The sequence below is a fragment of the Pristiophorus japonicus genome, chromosome 10 (assembly GCF_044704955.1).
Source record: "Pristiophorus japonicus isolate sPriJap1 chromosome 10, sPriJap1.hap1, whole genome shotgun sequence".
In the NCBI taxonomy this organism is placed as follows: Eukaryota; Metazoa; Chordata; class Chondrichthyes; family Pristiophoridae; genus Pristiophorus; species Pristiophorus japonicus.
Genome location: NC_091986.1, coordinates 49,110,629 through 49,130,661, shown reverse-complemented (window position 1 = coordinate 49,130,661; position 20,033 = coordinate 49,110,629). Strand labels below are relative to the sequence as shown.

The following is a 20,033-nucleotide window of genomic DNA, read 5'->3' as shown; positions in this document are numbered from 1 at the left end:
TCCAATGGTTTTCTCCACAATATTGTGAGTTGCTCTGTGACTCTCGTTGTATCGCCTCTCGGCTTCGGATTGGGTGTCACGCATCGGGGTCATCTGCCAGGTGGCAAGGCTATATCCTTTATCACCAAGCATCCAGCATTGACCTTGTGGCTCACTGTTAAACAAGTCAGATACAGTGCTCTCACGCAGGATGTGAGCATCATGGATGCTGCCCGGAAATTGAGCATTCACTGCCAGTATAATTTGCTGGTGGTCGACAACCAGTTGGATATTCAGAGAGTGGAATCCCTTGCGGTTCCTGAAAACCTCTGCATCCTGAAAAGGTGTCCGCATTGCGATGTGTGGCAGTCTATTGCTCCCTGCATCTTGGAGAGGTTTGCAATTCTGGAGAATCCTAGAGCCCTCTCTCACTCTGTGCCTCCCTGGTCATAGGGAAGCTGATCAAGTCCCTCCTGCGTGTGTACAGGGCTTCAGTGACCTGTTTAATGCAGTGATGTGTGGCATTCTGAGAAAGTTCGCAAATGTCTCCAGCTGTGGCCTGAAAAGAACCCGAGGCATAGAACGACAGTGCCGGGGTAACTTTGACCTCGACGAACAGTGTAGTACTGTTGGTGCTGGCAGGCAGCAGATCTGCCCTTATCAGCTGGCATACCTCAATGATAACCTCTTTGTGGAAGCGCAGTCTCTGAAGGCAGATAGTGTTGGGCAAGTCGAGGTAAGAATGCTTCTCCTTGTACATGTGGGGGCTGTAACGTCTGGTCCTCCTCATCAGTCTGTCACGTCTTACTTTGGGCACATAATGCAGTGGAGTGTTCCTTCGGCGATCTCGAGTCTGCTGCATGTAATTGGTCACCAAGAGAGGGTGAGAAAGGACAGGCCCCATTGCAGTAGCTCTCTGTTTTCCACTGAATGGTCACAAACAAGGAATGTCCCAACGAAGACACCTATTCAATTCCAACCGGTCACAGTATGGTCAAGATGTTTGTAGAGATGTTCACATCAACTCCAACGACCTGCAGAGTACATCCGAACTCCGTCGAGGTAGATGCACAGCAGAACATAGCGTCCATAATGCTGTGATTAGTTCGGTTAGTTCCACTTTTTCTGTGCGGTTTTTTGGTGAGTGATATTGTGGCCGATATGTGTGCGAGGAGGTAAAGTTGACGCTGGGCGATTTCATGGCCGCTAGTTTCGGTAAATATGCTTTTTACGACAAAAAAAAGTGGGCGGGCTTTAATATTGAATCTCGGCATTAAATCAGTGCGGAAATTAACGCTGGGCGATATTATGGGCATTGATTTTGCACATTCTGATGATTCCGCCCAAAAAATTTGGACAGGCAGTAATATTTTTTCCTGGCGTTCAGCACATGGGGAAAGTAACGTCGGCGATAAATTTCCTAAAAATGCCCGTCAGTTTCCATTTTGTGCCAAAATGGGCGATATCTGGGCGTTATACGTCATTTCAGCGGTAAAATGGATGTTAAGTGGGCATTAAGCATGCAAAAAAAGTGGAGATTCTAGCCCATAGAGAGAGAGAGAGACAGAGTGAGAGAAATAGAAAGAAGCAGACAGAAGAAAGACTTACATTTATGTAACGTCTTCAAGACCACTGGACATCTCAAAGCACTTTACAGCCAATGAAGGACTTTTGAAGTGTAGTCACTTTTGTAATGTGGGAAAGGTGGCTGCAAATTTGTGCAGCAAACTCCTACAAATAGCAATGTGACAATGACTAGATAATCTATGTTTGTTCTGTTGATTGAGGGATAAATATTGGCCAGGACACCAGGGATAACTCCCCTGCTCTTCTTTGAAATAGTGCCATAGGATCTTTTACGTCCACCTGTGAGTGCAAACAGGGCCTGGGTTTAATGTCTCATCCGAAAGATGGCACCTCCGACAGAGTAGCGCTCCCTCAGTACTGCACTGAGAGTGTCAGCCCAGCTTTAGTGCCCAAGTCCCTGGAGTGGAACTTGAACCCACAACTTTCTGACTCAGAGGCGAGCGTGCTACCCACTGAGCCACAGCCGACAGTCTAAAGGGGTATTTTTTGTTTCACTACTGCCCAAATTTCTATCATGACCAGGCGAGAAGTAAATAACTAAGAAATTACCATTGTCTTCCCACTCAAAGGACATTTTAGTGAATAAACTTAAAAAAAGCTGACAGCAGAATGAAAGGGTTACAAGCTTTTTCCCACATTACAACAGTAACTACTCTCCAAAACTAAGCTGTAAACCGCTTTGCGATGTCCGATGGTCATGAATGGTAGGTTTTTTCACATATGTACTTGAGAACAGATGGGAAAGTGCACAGGTGTCTCTCAACGTACCTCGATAGTAGGGAGTTTCACCAGGGGCACCAGGGGGACCCCTAGCTCCATTTGGACCCACTTGTCCCTGGGGTCCTCGATTGCCCTCGACACCTCTATTACCCTTCGGACCTTATGGTAGCAAAGAAAATATTTAAGTTACAAAGAAAGGCATTGGGATAGAAGTTCCTTTCACCACATGGGTGGGACCCACCAACCCTATATAGAACCCTGTTTTAGAAGTTATGATATAGAACCCCCGATAGAGAACCCCCGATACAGAACCCTCGATATAGTATCCTCGATACAGATCACCCTTACAGAAATCCCGATATAGAACCCCCAATATAGAAACCCGATATAGAACCCCCCCGCCAATATAGAACACCCGATGTAGAATCCCCACACCGCTGATATAGAGCACCCGATATAGAACCGCTGATAGAGAACCCTGATACAGAACCCCAAAATATAGAACCCCGATACACAACGCTGGTATAGAACCCCCGATAAAGAACCCCCGATGTTGTAACCCCCCGCACCTGATAATAGAATTCCCAATATAGAACACTCGATATAGAACACCCCGATATAGAATCTCTGATATAGTACCCCTGATATAGAATCTCAATATAGAACCCCCGATATAGAACCCAGGATACAGAATCCCTGATACAGAAACCCCCGATATAGTGCCCCTGATATAGAACCCCTGATACGGAACCCCCAATAGAGAACCCCGATGCAGAACCCCAAAACATACAACCCCAATACACAACCCTGGTACAGAACCCCCGATATAGAACATCACAATACAAAATCCGAACATACCACGCCCGATATAGAACCGCCGATATAAAACCCTGATATAGAACCTCCCGATATAGAACACCTCGATATAGAACTCTTGACATAGAATCCCCCATACAGAACCCCCGATAGAGAACCCCCGATATAGAACCCTGAAATAGAACCCCCGATATAGAAACCCCACCATCCGATATTGAAGCCCCGATGTAGAGACTCCAGTAGAGAAACCCGATACAGATCCCCAAAATGTAGAACCCCCCGATACACTACCCTGGTATAGATCCCCCGATATAGAATCCTCGATATAGATCCCCCGATATAGAAACCCCGATATAGAATCCCCGAGAAAGATCCCCCGATATAGAAACTCCGATATAGAACCCCCAATATAGAATCCACGATATAGAACCCTTGAAATAGAACCCCCCATAGAGAACCATCGATATAGAACCCTCGAAATAGAACCCTCGACATAAAACCCCGATATAGAACCCCAATAGAGAACCCTCGATATAGCTCCCCCAATATAGAAACCCGATATAGAACCCTCGATATAGATACCCGATATAGAACCCTCAATATAGAACCCCCGATATAGAACCCTCCGATATAGAACCCTCGATATAGCACACCCTGTTATAGAAACCCCGATATAGAACCCCTCAATATAGAATCCTCGATATAGAACCCCCCGATATAGAACCCCCGATATAGAACACCCTGTTATAGAAACCCCAATATAGAACCCCTCAATAGAGAATCCTCGATATAGAACACCCCGATATAGAACCCCCCGATATAGAACCCTCGATATAGATCCCCCGATATAGAACCCTCGATATAGAACCCTCGATATAGAACCCCCGATATAGAACCCCTCAATAGAGAACCCTCGATATAGAACCCTCGATATAGAACCCCCGATATAGAACCCTCGATATAGATCCCCCAATATAGAAAGCCCGATATAGAACCCACGATATAGAATCCCCGATAAAAAACCCGATATAGAACCCTCGATATATAGATCCCCCAATATAGAATCCCCGATATAGAACCCTCGATATAGAATCCCCGATATAGAACCCCGATATAGAACCCTCGAAATAGAACACCCTGTTATAGAAACCCCGATATCGAACCCCTCAATATAGAATCCTCGATATAGAACACCCCGATATAGAACCCCCGATATAGATCCCCCGATATAGAACCCTCGATATAGAACCCCCGATATAGAATCCTCGATATAGAACACCCTGTTATAGAAACCCCGATATAGAACCCCCGATATAGAATAGTCGATACAGATCGCCCAATATAGAACCCCCGATATAGAACCCCCAATATAGAACCCCCAATATAGAACACCCCGATATAGAATCCTTGATATAGAACCCCCCATAGAGAACCCTCGATATAGAACCCTCGATATAGAACCCCCCCATAGAGAACACTCGATATAGAACCCTTGATATAGAAACCTCGGTATAGAATCCCCGATATAGAACCCTCGATATAGAACCCTCGTTATAGAACCCTCGTTATAGAACCCCGGATATAGAACACCCAGTTATAGAACCCCCGATATAGATCCACCGATATAAAAACCCCGATATAAAACCCTTGATACAGAACCCCCGATATAGAACCCTCGATATAGAACACTCGATATAGAATCCCCGATATAGAACCCTCGATATAGAACCCCCGATATAGAACCCTCGATATAGAACCCTTGATATAGAACCCCAGATATAGAATCCTGGATATAGAACACCCAGTTATAGAACCCCCGATATAGATCCACCGATATAGAACCCTTGATATAGAACCCCCAATATAGAACCCCCGATATAGAACCCTTGATATAGAACCCTCGATATAGAACCCTCGATAGAGAACCCTCGATATAGAACCCCCGATATAGAACCCCCGATATAGAACCCCCGATATAGAACTCCCCGATATAGAACCCCGCTATAGAACCCCCAATTTAGAACTCCCCGATATAGAACCCTCGATATAGAATCCCCAATATAGAACCCTCGATATAGAACCCTCGATATAGAACTCCCTGATATAGAACCCTCGATATAGAACCCCCGATATAGAACCCTCGATATAGAACCCTCGATATAGAACCCCCGATATAGAACACCCTGTTATAGAAACCCCGATATAGAACCCCTCAATATAGAACCCTCGATATACAACACCCCGATATAGAACCCTCGATATAGAACCCTCGATATAGAACCGCCCATAGCGAACACTCGATATAGAACCCTCGATATAGAACACCCCGATATAGAACCCTCGATATAGAACCCCCCGATATAGAACCCTCGATATAGAACCCTCGATATAGAACCCTCGATATAGAACCCCGATATAGAACACCCTGTTATAGAAACCCCGATATAGAACCCCTCAATATAGAACCCTCGATATACAACACCCCGATATAGAACCCTCGATATAGAACCCTCGATATAGAACCCTCAATATAGATCCCCCGATATAGAACCTTCGATACAGAACACCCCGATATAGAACCCCCAATATAAAACCCCAGATATAGAACTCCCCGATATAGAACCCTCGATATAGAACCCTCGATATAGAACCCCGATATAGAACACCCTGTTATAGAAACCCCGATATAGAACCCCTCAATATAGAACCCTCGATATACAACACCCCGATATAGAACCCTCGATATAGAACCCTCGATATAGAACCGCCCATAGCGAACACTCGATATAGAACCCTCGATATAGAACACCCCGATATAGAACCCTCGATATAGAACCCCCCGATATAGAACCCTCGATATAGAACCCTCGATATAGAACCCTCGATATAGAACCCTCAATATAGAACCCTCGATATAGAACCCTCGATATAGAACCCTCGATATAGAACCCCGATATAGAACACCCTGTTATAGAAACCCCGATATAGAACCCCTCAATATAGAACCCTCGATATACAACACCCCGATATAGAACCCTCGATATAGAACCCTCGATATAGAACCCTCAATATAGATCCCCCGATATAGAACCTTCGATACAGAACACCCCGATATAGAACCTCCAATATAGAACCCCAGATATAGAACTCCCCGATATAGAACCCTCGATATAGATCCCCCGATATAGAACCCTCGACATAGAACCCTCGATATAGAACCCCCGATATATAACACCCTGTTATAGAAACCCCGATATAGAACCCCTCAATATAGAACCCTCGATATAGAACCCCCGATATATAACACCCTGTTTTAGAAACACCGATATAGAACCCCCGATATAGAATCGTCGATATAGATCGCCCGATATAGAACCCCCGACATAGAACCCCCAATATAAAACTCCCCAATGTAGAACCCTCGATATAGATACCCCCGATATAGAACCCTCAATATAGAACCCTCGATATAGAACGCTTGATATAGAACCCCCGATATAGAACACCCTGTTATAGAAACCCCTATATAGAACTCCTCAATATAGAACACTCGATATTGAACACCCCGATATAGAACCCTCGATATGGAATCCTCGATATAGAACCTACGATATAGAACCGCCCATAGAGAACACGCGATATCGAACCCTCGATCTAGAACACCCCGATATAGAATCCTCGATATAGAACCCTCGATATAGAAACCTCGGTATAGAATCCCCGATATAGAACCCTCGATATAGAACCCTCGTTATAGAACCCCGGATATAGAACACCCAGTTATAGAACCTCCGATATAGATCCACCAATATAGAACCCTTGATATAGAACCCCCAATATAGAACCCCCGATATAGAACCCTTGATATAGAACTCTCGATATAGAACCCTCGATATAGAACCCTCGATAGAGAACCCTCGATAGAGAACCCTCGATATAGAACCCTCAATATAGAACCCCCGATATAGAACCCCCGATATAGAACTCCCCGATATAGAACCCCGCTATAGAACCCCCAATTTAGAACTCCCCGATATAGAACCCTCGATATAGAATCCCCAATATAGAACCCTCAATATAGAACCCTCGATATAGAACTCCCTGATATAGAACCCTCGATATAGAACCCCCGATATAGAACCCTCGATATAGAACCCTCGATATAGAACCCCCGATATAGAACACCCTGTTATAGAAACCCCGATATAGAACCCTCGATATAGAACCCTCGATATACAACACCCCGATATAGAACCCTCGATATAGAACCCTCGATATAGAACCGCCCATAGCGAACACTCGATATAGAACCCTCGATATAGAACACCCCGATATAGAACCCTCGATATAGAACCCCCCGATATAGAACCCTCGATATAGAACCCTCGATATAGAACCCTCGATATAGAACCCTCAATATAGAACCCTCGATATAGAACCCTCGATATAGAACCCTCGATATAGAACCCTCGATATAGAACCCCGATATAGAACACCCTGTTATAGAAACCCCGATATAGAACCCCTCAATATAGAACCCTCGATATACAACACCCCGATATAGAACCCTCGATATAGAACCCTCGATATAGAACCGCCCATAGCGAACACTCGATATAGAACCCTCGATATAGAACACCCCGATATAGAACCCTCGATATAGAACCCCCCGATATAGAACCCTCGATATAGAACCCTCGATATAGAACCCTCAATATAGAACCCTCGATATAGAACCCTCGATATAGAACCCTCGATATAGAACCCCGATATAGAACACCCTGTTATAGAAAACCCGATATAGAACCCCTCAATATAGAACCCTCGATATACAACACCCCGATATAGAACCCTCGATATAGAACCCTCGATATAGAACCCTCAATATAGATCCCCCGATATAGAACCTTCGATACAGAACACCCCGATATAGAACCCCCGACATAGAACCCCCAATATAGAACCCCCAATATAAAACTCCCCAATGTAGAACTCTCGATATAGATACCCCCGATATAGAACCCTCAATATAGAACCCTCGATATAGAATGCTTGATATAGAACCCCCGATATAGAACACCCTGTTATAGAAACCCCTATATAGAACTCCTCAATATAGAACACTCGATATTGAACACCCCGATATAGAACCCTCGATATGGAATCCTCGATATAGAACCTACGATATAGAACCGCCCATAGAGAACACGCGATATCGAACCCTCGATCTAGAACACCCCGATATAGAATCCTCGATATAGAACCCTCGATATAGAAACCTCGGTATAGAATCCTCGATATAGAACCCTCGATATAGAACCCTCGATATAGAACCCTCGTTATAGAACCCCGGATATAGAACACCCAGTTATAGAACCTCCGATATAGATCCACCGATATAGAAACCCCGATATAGACCCTTGATATAGAACCCCCGATATAGAACCCTCGATATAGAACCTTCAATATAGAACCCTCGCTATAGAAACCCTCAATATAGAACCCTCGATATAGAACCCTCCATAGATAACCCTCGATATAGAACCCTCGATATAGAACCCTCGAAATAGAACAACCTGTTATAGAAACTCCGATATAGAACCCTCGATATAGAACCCAAGATATAGAACCCTCGATATAGATACCCGATATAGAACCCTCGATATAGAACCCCCGATATAGAACACCGATATAGAACTCTCAATAAAGAACACCCTTTTATAGAAACCCCGATATAGAACCCCTCAATATAGAACCCTCGATATAGATACCCGATATAGAACCCTCGATATAGAACCCCGATATAGAACTCTCAATAAAGAACACCCTTTTATAGAAACCCCGATATAGAACCCCTCAATATAGAACCCTCGATATAGAACCCCTGATATAGAACCCTCCATATAGAACACCCTGTTATAGAAACCCCGATATACAACCCCCGATAAAGAACTCCCGATATAGAATCCTCGATATAGATCGCCCGATATAGAACCCTCGATATAGAACCCCCGTTATAGAACCCTCGATATAGAACTCCCCGATATAGAACTCCCCGATATAGAACCCCGATATAGAACCCTCGATATAGAACACCCTGTTATAGAACCCCCGATATAGAAACCCCGATATAGGTCCGTCGAGATAGAACCCCCGATATAGAACCCTTGATAGAGAACCCTCGATATAGAACCCCCCATAGAGAACCCTCGTTATAGCACCCTCGATATAGAATCCCCGATATAGAACCCTCAATATAGAACACCCTGTTATAGAACCCCCGATATAGATCCCCCGATAGGGAAACCCCGATATAGATCCCCCCATAGAGGACCCTCGATATAGAACCCTCGATATAGATCCCCCGATAAAGATCCCCCGATATAGAACCCCCGATATAGAACCCTCGATATAGAACCCTCAATGTAGACCCCTCACTATAGAACCCCTTGAGATAGAACCCCTGAATAAAGATCCCCCGATATAGATACCCCGATATAGAATCCCCGATCTAGAACCCTCGATATAGAACCACCGATATAGAACCCTCGATATAGAAACCCGATATAGAACCCCCCGTAATAGAACTCCCGATATAGAACCCCCGATATAGAACCCCAGATATAGAACCCCCCGATATAGAACACCCTGTTATAGAACCCCCGATATAGAAACCCCGATATAGGTCCGTCGAGATAGAACCCCCGATATAGAACCCTCGATAGAGAACCCTCGATATAGAACCCCCCATAGAGAACCCTCGTTATAGCACCCTCGATATAGAATCCCCGATATAGAACCCTCAATATAGAACACCCTGTTATAGAACCCCCGATATAGATCCCCCGATAGAGAAACCCCGATATAGATCCCCCCATAGAGGACCCTCGATGTAGAACCCTCGATATAGAACCCCCGATAAAGATCCCCCGATATAGATACCCCGATATAGATACCCCAATATAGAATCCCCGATCTAGAACCCTCGATATAGAACCACCGATATAGAACCCTCGATATAGAACCCCCGATATAGAACCCCCCGCAATAGAACTCCCGATATAGAACCCCCGATATAGAAACCCCGATATAGGTCCGTCGTGATAGAACCCCCGATATAGAACCCTCGATAGAGAACCCTCGATATAGAACCCCCCCATAGAGAACCCTCGTTATAGCACCCTCGATATAGAAACCCCGATATAGAACCCTCAATAGAGGACCCTCGATATAGAACCCTCAATTTAGAACCCCCGATAAAGATCCCCAGATATAGAACCCCCGATATAGAACCCTCGATATAGAACCCTCGATATAGAACCCCTTGAGATAGAACCCCCGATAAAGATCCCCCGATATAGATACCCCGATATAGATACCCCGATATAGAATCCCCGATCTAGAAACCTCGATATAGAACCACCGATATAGAACCCTCGATATAGAACCCCCCGCAATAGAACTCCCGATATAGAATCCCCCGATATAGAACTCCCGATATAGAACCCCCGATATAGAACACCCGATATAGAACCCTCAATATAGAACCCTCAATATAGAACCCTCAATATAGAACCCTCAATATAGAACCCTCCATATAGAACCCTCACTATAGAACCCCTCGATATAGAAGCCCCCGATATAGAACTCCTGATATAGAACCCCCGATATAAAACCCTCGATATAGAACCCCCCGATATAGAACCCCCGATATAGAACCACCCGATATAGAAACCCCGATATAGAACCCTTGATATTTAAGCCCCCGATATAGAACTCCTGATACAGAACAACTGATATAGAACCCTCGATATAGAACACTCGATATAGAATCCCCAGATATAGAACCCCCCGATATAGAACTCCTGATATAGAACCCCCGATATAGAACCCTCGATATAGAATTCCCTGATATAGAACCCTCGATATAAAAGCACCCGATATAGAACACATCGATAGAACCCTCGATATAGAAACCCCGAAGTAGAACTCCCCGATATAGAACCCTCGATATAGAACCCCCCGATATAGAATCACCGATATAGAATCCCCGATATAGAACTCCCCATCTAGAAACCTCGATATAGAACACCCTGTTATAGAAACCCCGATATAGAACCCTCGGTATAGAACCACCGATATAGAACCCTCGATATAGAACCCCCGATATAAAACCCTCGATATAGATCCCCCGATATAGAACCCTCGATATAGAACTACCGATATAGAATCCTCGATATAGAACACCCTGTTATAGAAACCCCGATATACAACCCCCGATAAAGAACCACCGATATAGAATCCTCGATATAGATCGCCTGATATAGAACCCTCGATATAGAACCCACGATATAGAACCCCCGACACAGAACTCCCCGATATAGAACCCTCGATCTAGAATTCCCGATATAGAACTCTCGATAAAAAACACCCTGTTATAGAACCCCCGATATAGATCCCCTGATATAGAAACCCCGATATAGAACCCTTGATAGAGATCCCCCCATAGAGAACCCTCGATATAGAACCCCCGATATAGAACCCCCGATAAAGATCGCCCGATATGGAACCCCGATATAGAACCCTCGATATAGAACCCCGATATAGAAACCCCGATATAGATACCTTGATATAGAAACCTCGATATAGAACCCTCGATATAGAACCCTCGATGTAGAATCCCCCGATATAGAATCCCCGATATAGAACCCCCCGATATAGAACTCCCGATATAGAACTCCCGCTATAGAACCCTCGATGTAGAATCCCCCGATATAGAACTCCCGATATAGAACTCCCGATATAGAACTCCCGATATAGAACTCCCGATATAGAACCCTCGATATAGAACACCCGATATAGAACCCTCGATATAGAATCCTCGCTATAGAACCCCCCATAGAGAACCCACCAGAGAGAACCCCCGATATAGAACTCCCCATCTAGAAACCTCGATATCGAACACCCTGTTATAGAAACCCCGATATAGAACCCTCGATATAGAACCACCGATATAGAACCCTCGATATAGAACCCTCGATATAGAACCCTCGATGTAGAATCCCCCGATATAGAATCCCCGATATAGAACCCCCCGATATAGAACTCCCGATATAGAACTCCCGATATAGAACTCCCGATATAGAACTCCCGATATAGAACCCCCGATATAGAACCCACCGATATAGAACTCTCGATATCGAACCCCCGATATAGAACTCCCCGATATAGAATCCCCGATATAGAACCCCTGATATAGAATCCCCGATATAGAACCCCTGATATAGAATCCCCGATATAGAACCCTCAATATAGAACACCCTGTTATAGAACCCCCGATATAGATCCCCTGATATAGAAATCCCGATATAGAACCCCCGATATAGAACCCTCGATATAGATCCCCCCATAGAGAATCCTCGATATAGAACCCTCGATATAGAACCCCCGATATAGAACCCCCGATAAAGATCGCCCGATATGGAACCCCCGATATGGAACCCAACGATATAGAACCCCCGATATAGAAACCCCGATATAGATACCCCGATATAGAACCCTCGATATAGAACCCTCGATATAGAACCCTCGATATAGAACCCTCGATATAGAACCCCCCATAGAGAACCCTCGATATAGAACTCTCGATATAGAAACCTCGATATAGAACCCCCGATATAGAATGCACGATACAGATCCCCCGATATAGAACCCCCGATATAGAACTCTCGATATAGAACCCCCGATATAGATACCCCAATATAGAACTCCCTGATATAGAACCCTCGATATAGAACCCCCGATACAGAACCCTCAATATAGAACCCTCGATATAGAACCCTTGATATTGAACCCCCGATATAGAACACCCTGTTATAGAAACCCCGATATAGAACCCCTCAATAAAGAACACTCGATATAGAACACCCCGATATAGAACACTTGATATAGAACCCTCGATATAGAACCCCCCAAAGAGAACACTCGATATAGAACCCTCGATATAGAACCCCCGATATAGAACCCTCGATGTAGAACACCCGATATAGAACCGTCGATATAGAAAACCCTGTTATAGAACCCCCGATATAGAAACCCCGATATAGAACCCTCGATATAGAACACCCGATATAGAACCCTCGATATAGAATCCTCGATATAGCACCCCCCATAGAGAACCCTCGATATATAACCCTCAATATAGAATCCCCGATATAGAACCCCTGATATAGAATCCCCGATATAGAACCCCTGATATAGAACCCCCGACACAGAACTCCCCGATATAGAACCCTCAATATATAACCCTCAATATAGATCCCCTGATATAGAAACCCCGATATAGAACCCTTGATATAGATCCCCCCATAGAGAACCCTCGATATAGAACCCCCGATATAGAACCCTCGATAGAGAACACTCGATATAGAACCCTCAATATAGAACACACTGTTATAGAACACCTGATATAGATCCCCTGATATATAACCCTCGATATAGAATCCCCGATATAGAACCCTCAATATAGAACACCCTGTTATAGAACCCCCGATATAGATCCCCTGATATAGAAACCCCGATATAGAACCCTTGATATAGATCCCCCCATAGAGAACCCTCGATTTAGAACCCTCGATAGAGAACACTCGATATAGAACCCTCAATATAGAACACACTGTTATAGAACACCCGATATAGATCCCCTGATATATAACCCTCGATATAGAATCCCCGATATAGAACCCTCAATATAGAACACCCTGTTATAGAACCCCCGATATAGATCCCCTGATATAGAAACCCCGATATAGAACCCTTGATATAGATCCCCCCATAGAGAACCCTCGATTTAGAACCCTCGATAGAGAACACTCGATATAGAACCCTCGATATAGAACACCCTGATATAGAATCCTCGATATAGAACCCTCAATATAGAACCCTCGATATAGAACCCTCGATATAGAACCCCCCATAGAGAACCCTCGATAAAGAACACCCTGTTATAGAAACCCCGATATAGAACCCCTCAATATAGAACCCTCGCTATAGAACCCCCCGATATAGAACACTCGATATAGAACACCCTGTTATAGAAACCCCGATATAGAACCCCTCAATATAGAATCCTCAATATAGAACACCCCGATATTGAACCCCCAATATAGAATCCTCGAAATAGATCCCCCAATATAGAACCCTCGATATAGAACCCTCAATATAGAACAGCCTGTTATAGAAACCCCGATATACAACACCCGATAAAAAAACCCCGATATAGAATCCTCGATATAGATCGCCCAATATAGAACCCTCGATATAGAACTCCCGTTATAGAACACCCGATATAGAACTCCCCGATATAGAAGCCCCGATATAGAAACCCCGATATAGAACCCCCGATATAGAACCCCCGATATAGAACCCCCGATATAGAACCCCCGATATAGAACCCCCCATATAGAACCCCCCATATAGAACCCCCCATATAGAACCCTCGATATAGAATCCCCCGATAGAGAACTCCCGATATAGAACCCTCGATGTAGAATCCCCCGATATAGAACTCCCGATATAGAACACCCGATATAGAACCCTCGAAATAGAATCCTCGTTATAGAACCCCCCATAGAGAACCCACCAGAGAGAACCCTCGATATAGAACTCCCCATCTAGAAACCTCGATATAGAACACCCTGTTATAGAAACCCCGATATAGAACCCTCGATATAGAACCACCGATATAGAACCCTCGATATAGAACCCTCGATATAGAACCCTCGATATAGAACCCTCGATGTAGAATCCCCCGATATAGAATCCCCGATATAGAACCCCCCAATATAGAACTCCCGATATAGAACTCCCGATATAGAACCCCCGATATAGAACCCCCCGATATAGAACTCTCGATATCGAACCCCCGATATAGAACTCCTCGATATAGAACCCCCGATATAGAACTCCCCGATATAGAACCCTCTATATAGCACCCCCCATAGAGAACCCTCGATATATAACCCTCAATATAGAATCCCCGATATAGAACCCCCGACACAGAACTCCCCGATATAGAACCCTTGATATAGAATCCCCGATATAGAACCCTCAATATAGAACACCCTGTTATAGAACCCCCGATATAGAACCCTCGATATAGATCCCCCCATAGAGAATCCTCGATATAGAACCCTCGATATAGAACCCCCGATATAGAACCCCCGATAAAGATCGCCCGATATGGAACCCCAGATATAGAACCCCCGATATAGAACCCCCGATATAGAAACCCCGATATAGAAACCCCGATATAGATATCCCGATATAGAACCCTCGATATAGAACCCTCGATATAGAACCCTCGATATAGAACCCCCCATAGAGAAACCTCGATATAGAACCCCCGATATAGAATCCACGATATAGATCCCCCGATATAGAACCCCCGATATAGAACTCCCTGATATAGAACCCTCGATATAGAACCCCCGATACAGAACCCTCAATATAGAACCCTCGATATAGAACTCTCGATATAGAACCCTTGATATTGAACCCCCGATATAGAACACCCTGTTATAGAAACCCCGATATAGAACCCCTCAATAAAGAACACTCGATATAGAACACCCCGATATTGAACCCTTGATATAGAACCCTCGATATAGAACCCCCGATATAGAAACCCCGATATAGAACCCTCGATATAGAACACCCGATATAGAACACCCGATATAGAATCCTCGATATAGCACCCCCCATAGAGAACCCTCGATATATAACCCTCAATATAGAATCCCCGATATAGAACCCCTGATATAGAACCCCCGACACAGAACTCCCCGATATAGAACCCTCGATATATAACCCTCAATATAGATCCCCTGATATAGAAACCCCGATATAGAACCCTTGATATAGATCCCCCCATAGAGAACCCTCGATATAGAACCCCCGATATAGAACCCTCGATAGAGAACACTCGATATAGAACCCTCAATATAGAACACCCTGTTATAGAACCCCCGATATAGATCCCCTGATATAGAACCCTCGATATAGAACCCTCAATATAGAACACCCTGTTATAGAACCCCCGATATAGATCCCCGATATAGAAACCCCGATATAGAACTCTTGATATAGATCCCCCCATAGAGAACCCTCGATATAGAACCCTCGATAGAGAACACTCGATATAGAACCCTCGATATAGAACACCCTGATATAGAACCCTCGATATAGAACCCTCGATATAGAACCCTCGATATAGAACCCCCCATAGAGAACCCTCGATATAGAACCCTCGATATAGAACCCTCGATAAAGAACACCCTGTTATAGAAACCCCAATATAGAACCCCTCAATATAGAACCCTCGCTATAGAACCTCCCGATATAGAACACTCGATATAGAACACTCGATATAGAACACCCTGATATAGAACCCCTCAATATAGAATCCTCAATATAGAACACCCCGATATAGAACCCCCAATATAGAATCTTCGAAATAGATCCCCCGATATAGAACCCTCGATATAGAACCCTCGATATAGAACAGCCTGTTATAGAAACCCCGATATACAACACCCGATAAAAAAACCCCGATATATAATCCTCGATATAGATCGCCCAATATAGAACCCTCGATATAGAACTCCCGTTATAGAACACTCGATATAGAACCCCCGATATAGAACTCCCCGATATAGAAGCCCCGATATAGAAACCCCGATATAGAACCCCCGATATAGAACCCCCGATATAGAACCCCCGATATAGAATCCCTGATATAGAACCCCCGATATAGAACCCCCGATATAGAACCCTCGATATAGAACCCTCGATATAGAATCCCCCGATAGAGAACCCCCCGATATAGAACCCTCGATATAGAACCCTCGATATAGAATTCCCCGATATAGAACTCCCGATATAGAACCCCCGATATAGAACCCTCGATATAAAAGCACCCGATATAGAACCCTCGATATAGAACTCCCGATATAGAACCCCCGATATAGAATCCCCGATATAGAACCCTCGATATAAAAGCACCCGATGTAGAACCCATCGATATAGAACCCCCGATATAGAACCCTCGATATAGATCCCCCGATATAGAACCCCCGATATAGAACCCCCGATATAGAACCCCCGATATAGAACTCACCGATATAGAACCCTCGATGTAGAACCCGCAATATAGATCCGTCGATATAGAATACGCGGTTATAAAAACCCCCGATATAGATCCCCCGATATAGAAACCCCGATATAGAACACTCGATATAGAAACGCGATATTGAACTCTCGATATAGCACCCTCGATTTAGAACCCTCGATATAGAACCCCCCATAGAGAACCCTCGATATAGAACTCTCGATATAGAACCCCCGATATAGAATCCACGATATAGAATCCCCGATATAGAACTCCCGATATAGAACCCCCGATATAGAATCCACGATATAGAATCCCCGATATAGAACTCCCGATATAGAACCCCCGATATAGAACCCCCCGATATAGAACCCCCGATATAGAATCCCCGATATAGAATCCCCGATATAGAACCCCCGATATAGAACCCCCGATATAGCACCCCCGATATAGAACCCCTGATACAGAACCCTCGATATAGAATCCCCCGATAGAGAACCCTCGATATAGAACTCTCGATATAGAAACCTCGATATAGAACCCACGATATAGAATCCACAATATAGATCCCCCGATATAGAACCCCCGATATAGAACTCTCGATATAGAACCCCCGATATAGATACCCCGATATACAATCCTCGATATAGAACTCCCTGATATAGAACCCTCGATATAGAACCCCCGATACAGAACCCTCAATATAGAACCCTCGATATAGAACTCTCGATATAGAACCCTTGATATAGAACCCCAGATATAGAACACCCTGTTATAGAAACCCCGATATAGAACCCCTCAATAAAGAACACTCGATATAGAACACCCCAATATAGAATCCTTGATATAGAACCCTCGATATAGAACCCCCCCATAGAGAACACTCGATATAGAACCCTCGATATAGAACACCCCGATATAGAACCCTCGATATAGAACCCTCAATATAGAACCCTCAATATAGAACCCCCCATAGAGTACCCTAGATATAGAACCCTCGATATAGAACCCTCGAAATATAACACCCTGTTATAGAAACCCCGATATAGAGCCCTCGATAAAGAACCCCCAATATAGAACCCCCGATATAGAAACCCCGATATAGAACCCCTCAATATAGAACCCTCGCTATAGAACCCCCCGATATAGAACACTCGATATAGAACACCCTGTTATAGAAGCCCCGATATAGAACCCCTCAATATAGAATCCTCAATATAGAACACCCCGATATAGAACCCCCAATATAGAATCCTCGAAATAGATCCCCCGATATAGAACCCTCGATATAGAACCCTCGATATAGAACAGCCTGTTATAGAAACCCCGATATACAACACCCGATAAAAAAACCCGGATATAGAATCCTCGATATAGATCGCCCAATATAGAACCCTCGATATAGAACTCCCGTTATTGAACACTCGATATAGAACCCCCGATATAGAACTCCCCGATATAGAAGCCCCGATATAGAAACCCCGATATAGAACCCCCGATATAGAACCCCCGATAAAGAATCCCCGATATAGAACCCCCGATATTGAACCCCCGATATAGAACCCCCGATATAGAATCCCGGATATAGAACCCCCGATATAGAACCCCCGATATAGAACCCTCGATATAGAATCCCCCGATAGAGAACCCCCGATATAGAACCCCCCGATATAGAACCCTCGATATAGAACTCCCGATATAGAACCCCCGATATAGAACCCCCGATATAGAACCCTCGATATAAAAGCACCCGATATAGAACCCATCGATATAGAACCCCCGATATAGAACCCTCGATATAGATCCCCCGATATAGAACCCCCGATATAGAACCCTCGATATAGAATCCCAGATATAGAACCCCCGATATAGAACCCCCGATATAGAACCCCCGATATAGAACTCACCGATATAGAACCCTCGATACAGAACCCCCGATATAGATCCGTCGATATAGAACACCCAGTTATAAAAACCCCCGATATAGATCCCCCGATATAGAAACCCCGATATAGAACACTCGATATAGAAACGCGATATTGAACTCTCGATATAGCACCCTCGATTTAGAACCCTCGATATAGAACCCCCCATAGAGAACCCTCGATATAGAACTCTCGATATAGAACCCCCGATATAGAACCCCCGATATAGAACCCCTCGATATAGAACCCCCGATATAGAATCCCCGATATAGAACCTCCGATATAGAACCCCCGATATAGAACCCCCGATATAGAACCCCCGATACAGAACCCCCGATATAGAATCCTCGATATAGAACCTCCGATATAGAACTCCCGATTTAGAACCCCCGATATAGAACCCTCGATATAGAATCCCCCGATATAGAACTCCCGATATAGAATTCCCCGATATAGAACTCCCGATATAGAATTCCCCGATATAGAACTCCCGATTTAGAACCCCCGATATAGAACCCTCGATATAGAACTCCCAATTTAGAACACCCCGATATAGAACCCCCGATATAGAATCCCCCGATATAGAACTCCCGATTTAGAACCCCCGATTTAGAACCCCCGATATAGAACCCCCGATATAGAACCCCCGATATAGAATCCCCCGATAGAGAACCCTCGATATAGAACACCCGATATAGAACCCTCGATATAGAAACCCCGAAGTAGAACCCCCCGATATAGAATCCCCGATGTAGAATCCCCGATATAGAACTCCCCATATAGAACCCTCGATATAGAACCCTCGATATAGAACACCCTGTTATAGAAACCCCGATATA

At 44.3% G+C, this 20,033-nt stretch overlaps 1 protein-coding gene across 1 annotated transcript in view; it reads right to left on the bottom strand.

The window, feature by feature from the left end:
* Window positions 1-20,033, bottom strand: part of LOC139274985 (collagen alpha-6(IV) chain-like) — a 401,423-nt gene that overhangs the window by 160,984 nt on the left and 220,406 nt on the right. The window contains exon 19 of the mRNA XM_070891802.1: window positions 2,335-2,445. Within this exon, the coding sequence (XP_070747903.1) occupies window positions 2,335-2,445 (111 nt within the window). The remainder of the gene's footprint in view (window positions 1-2,334; window positions 2,446-20,033) is intronic.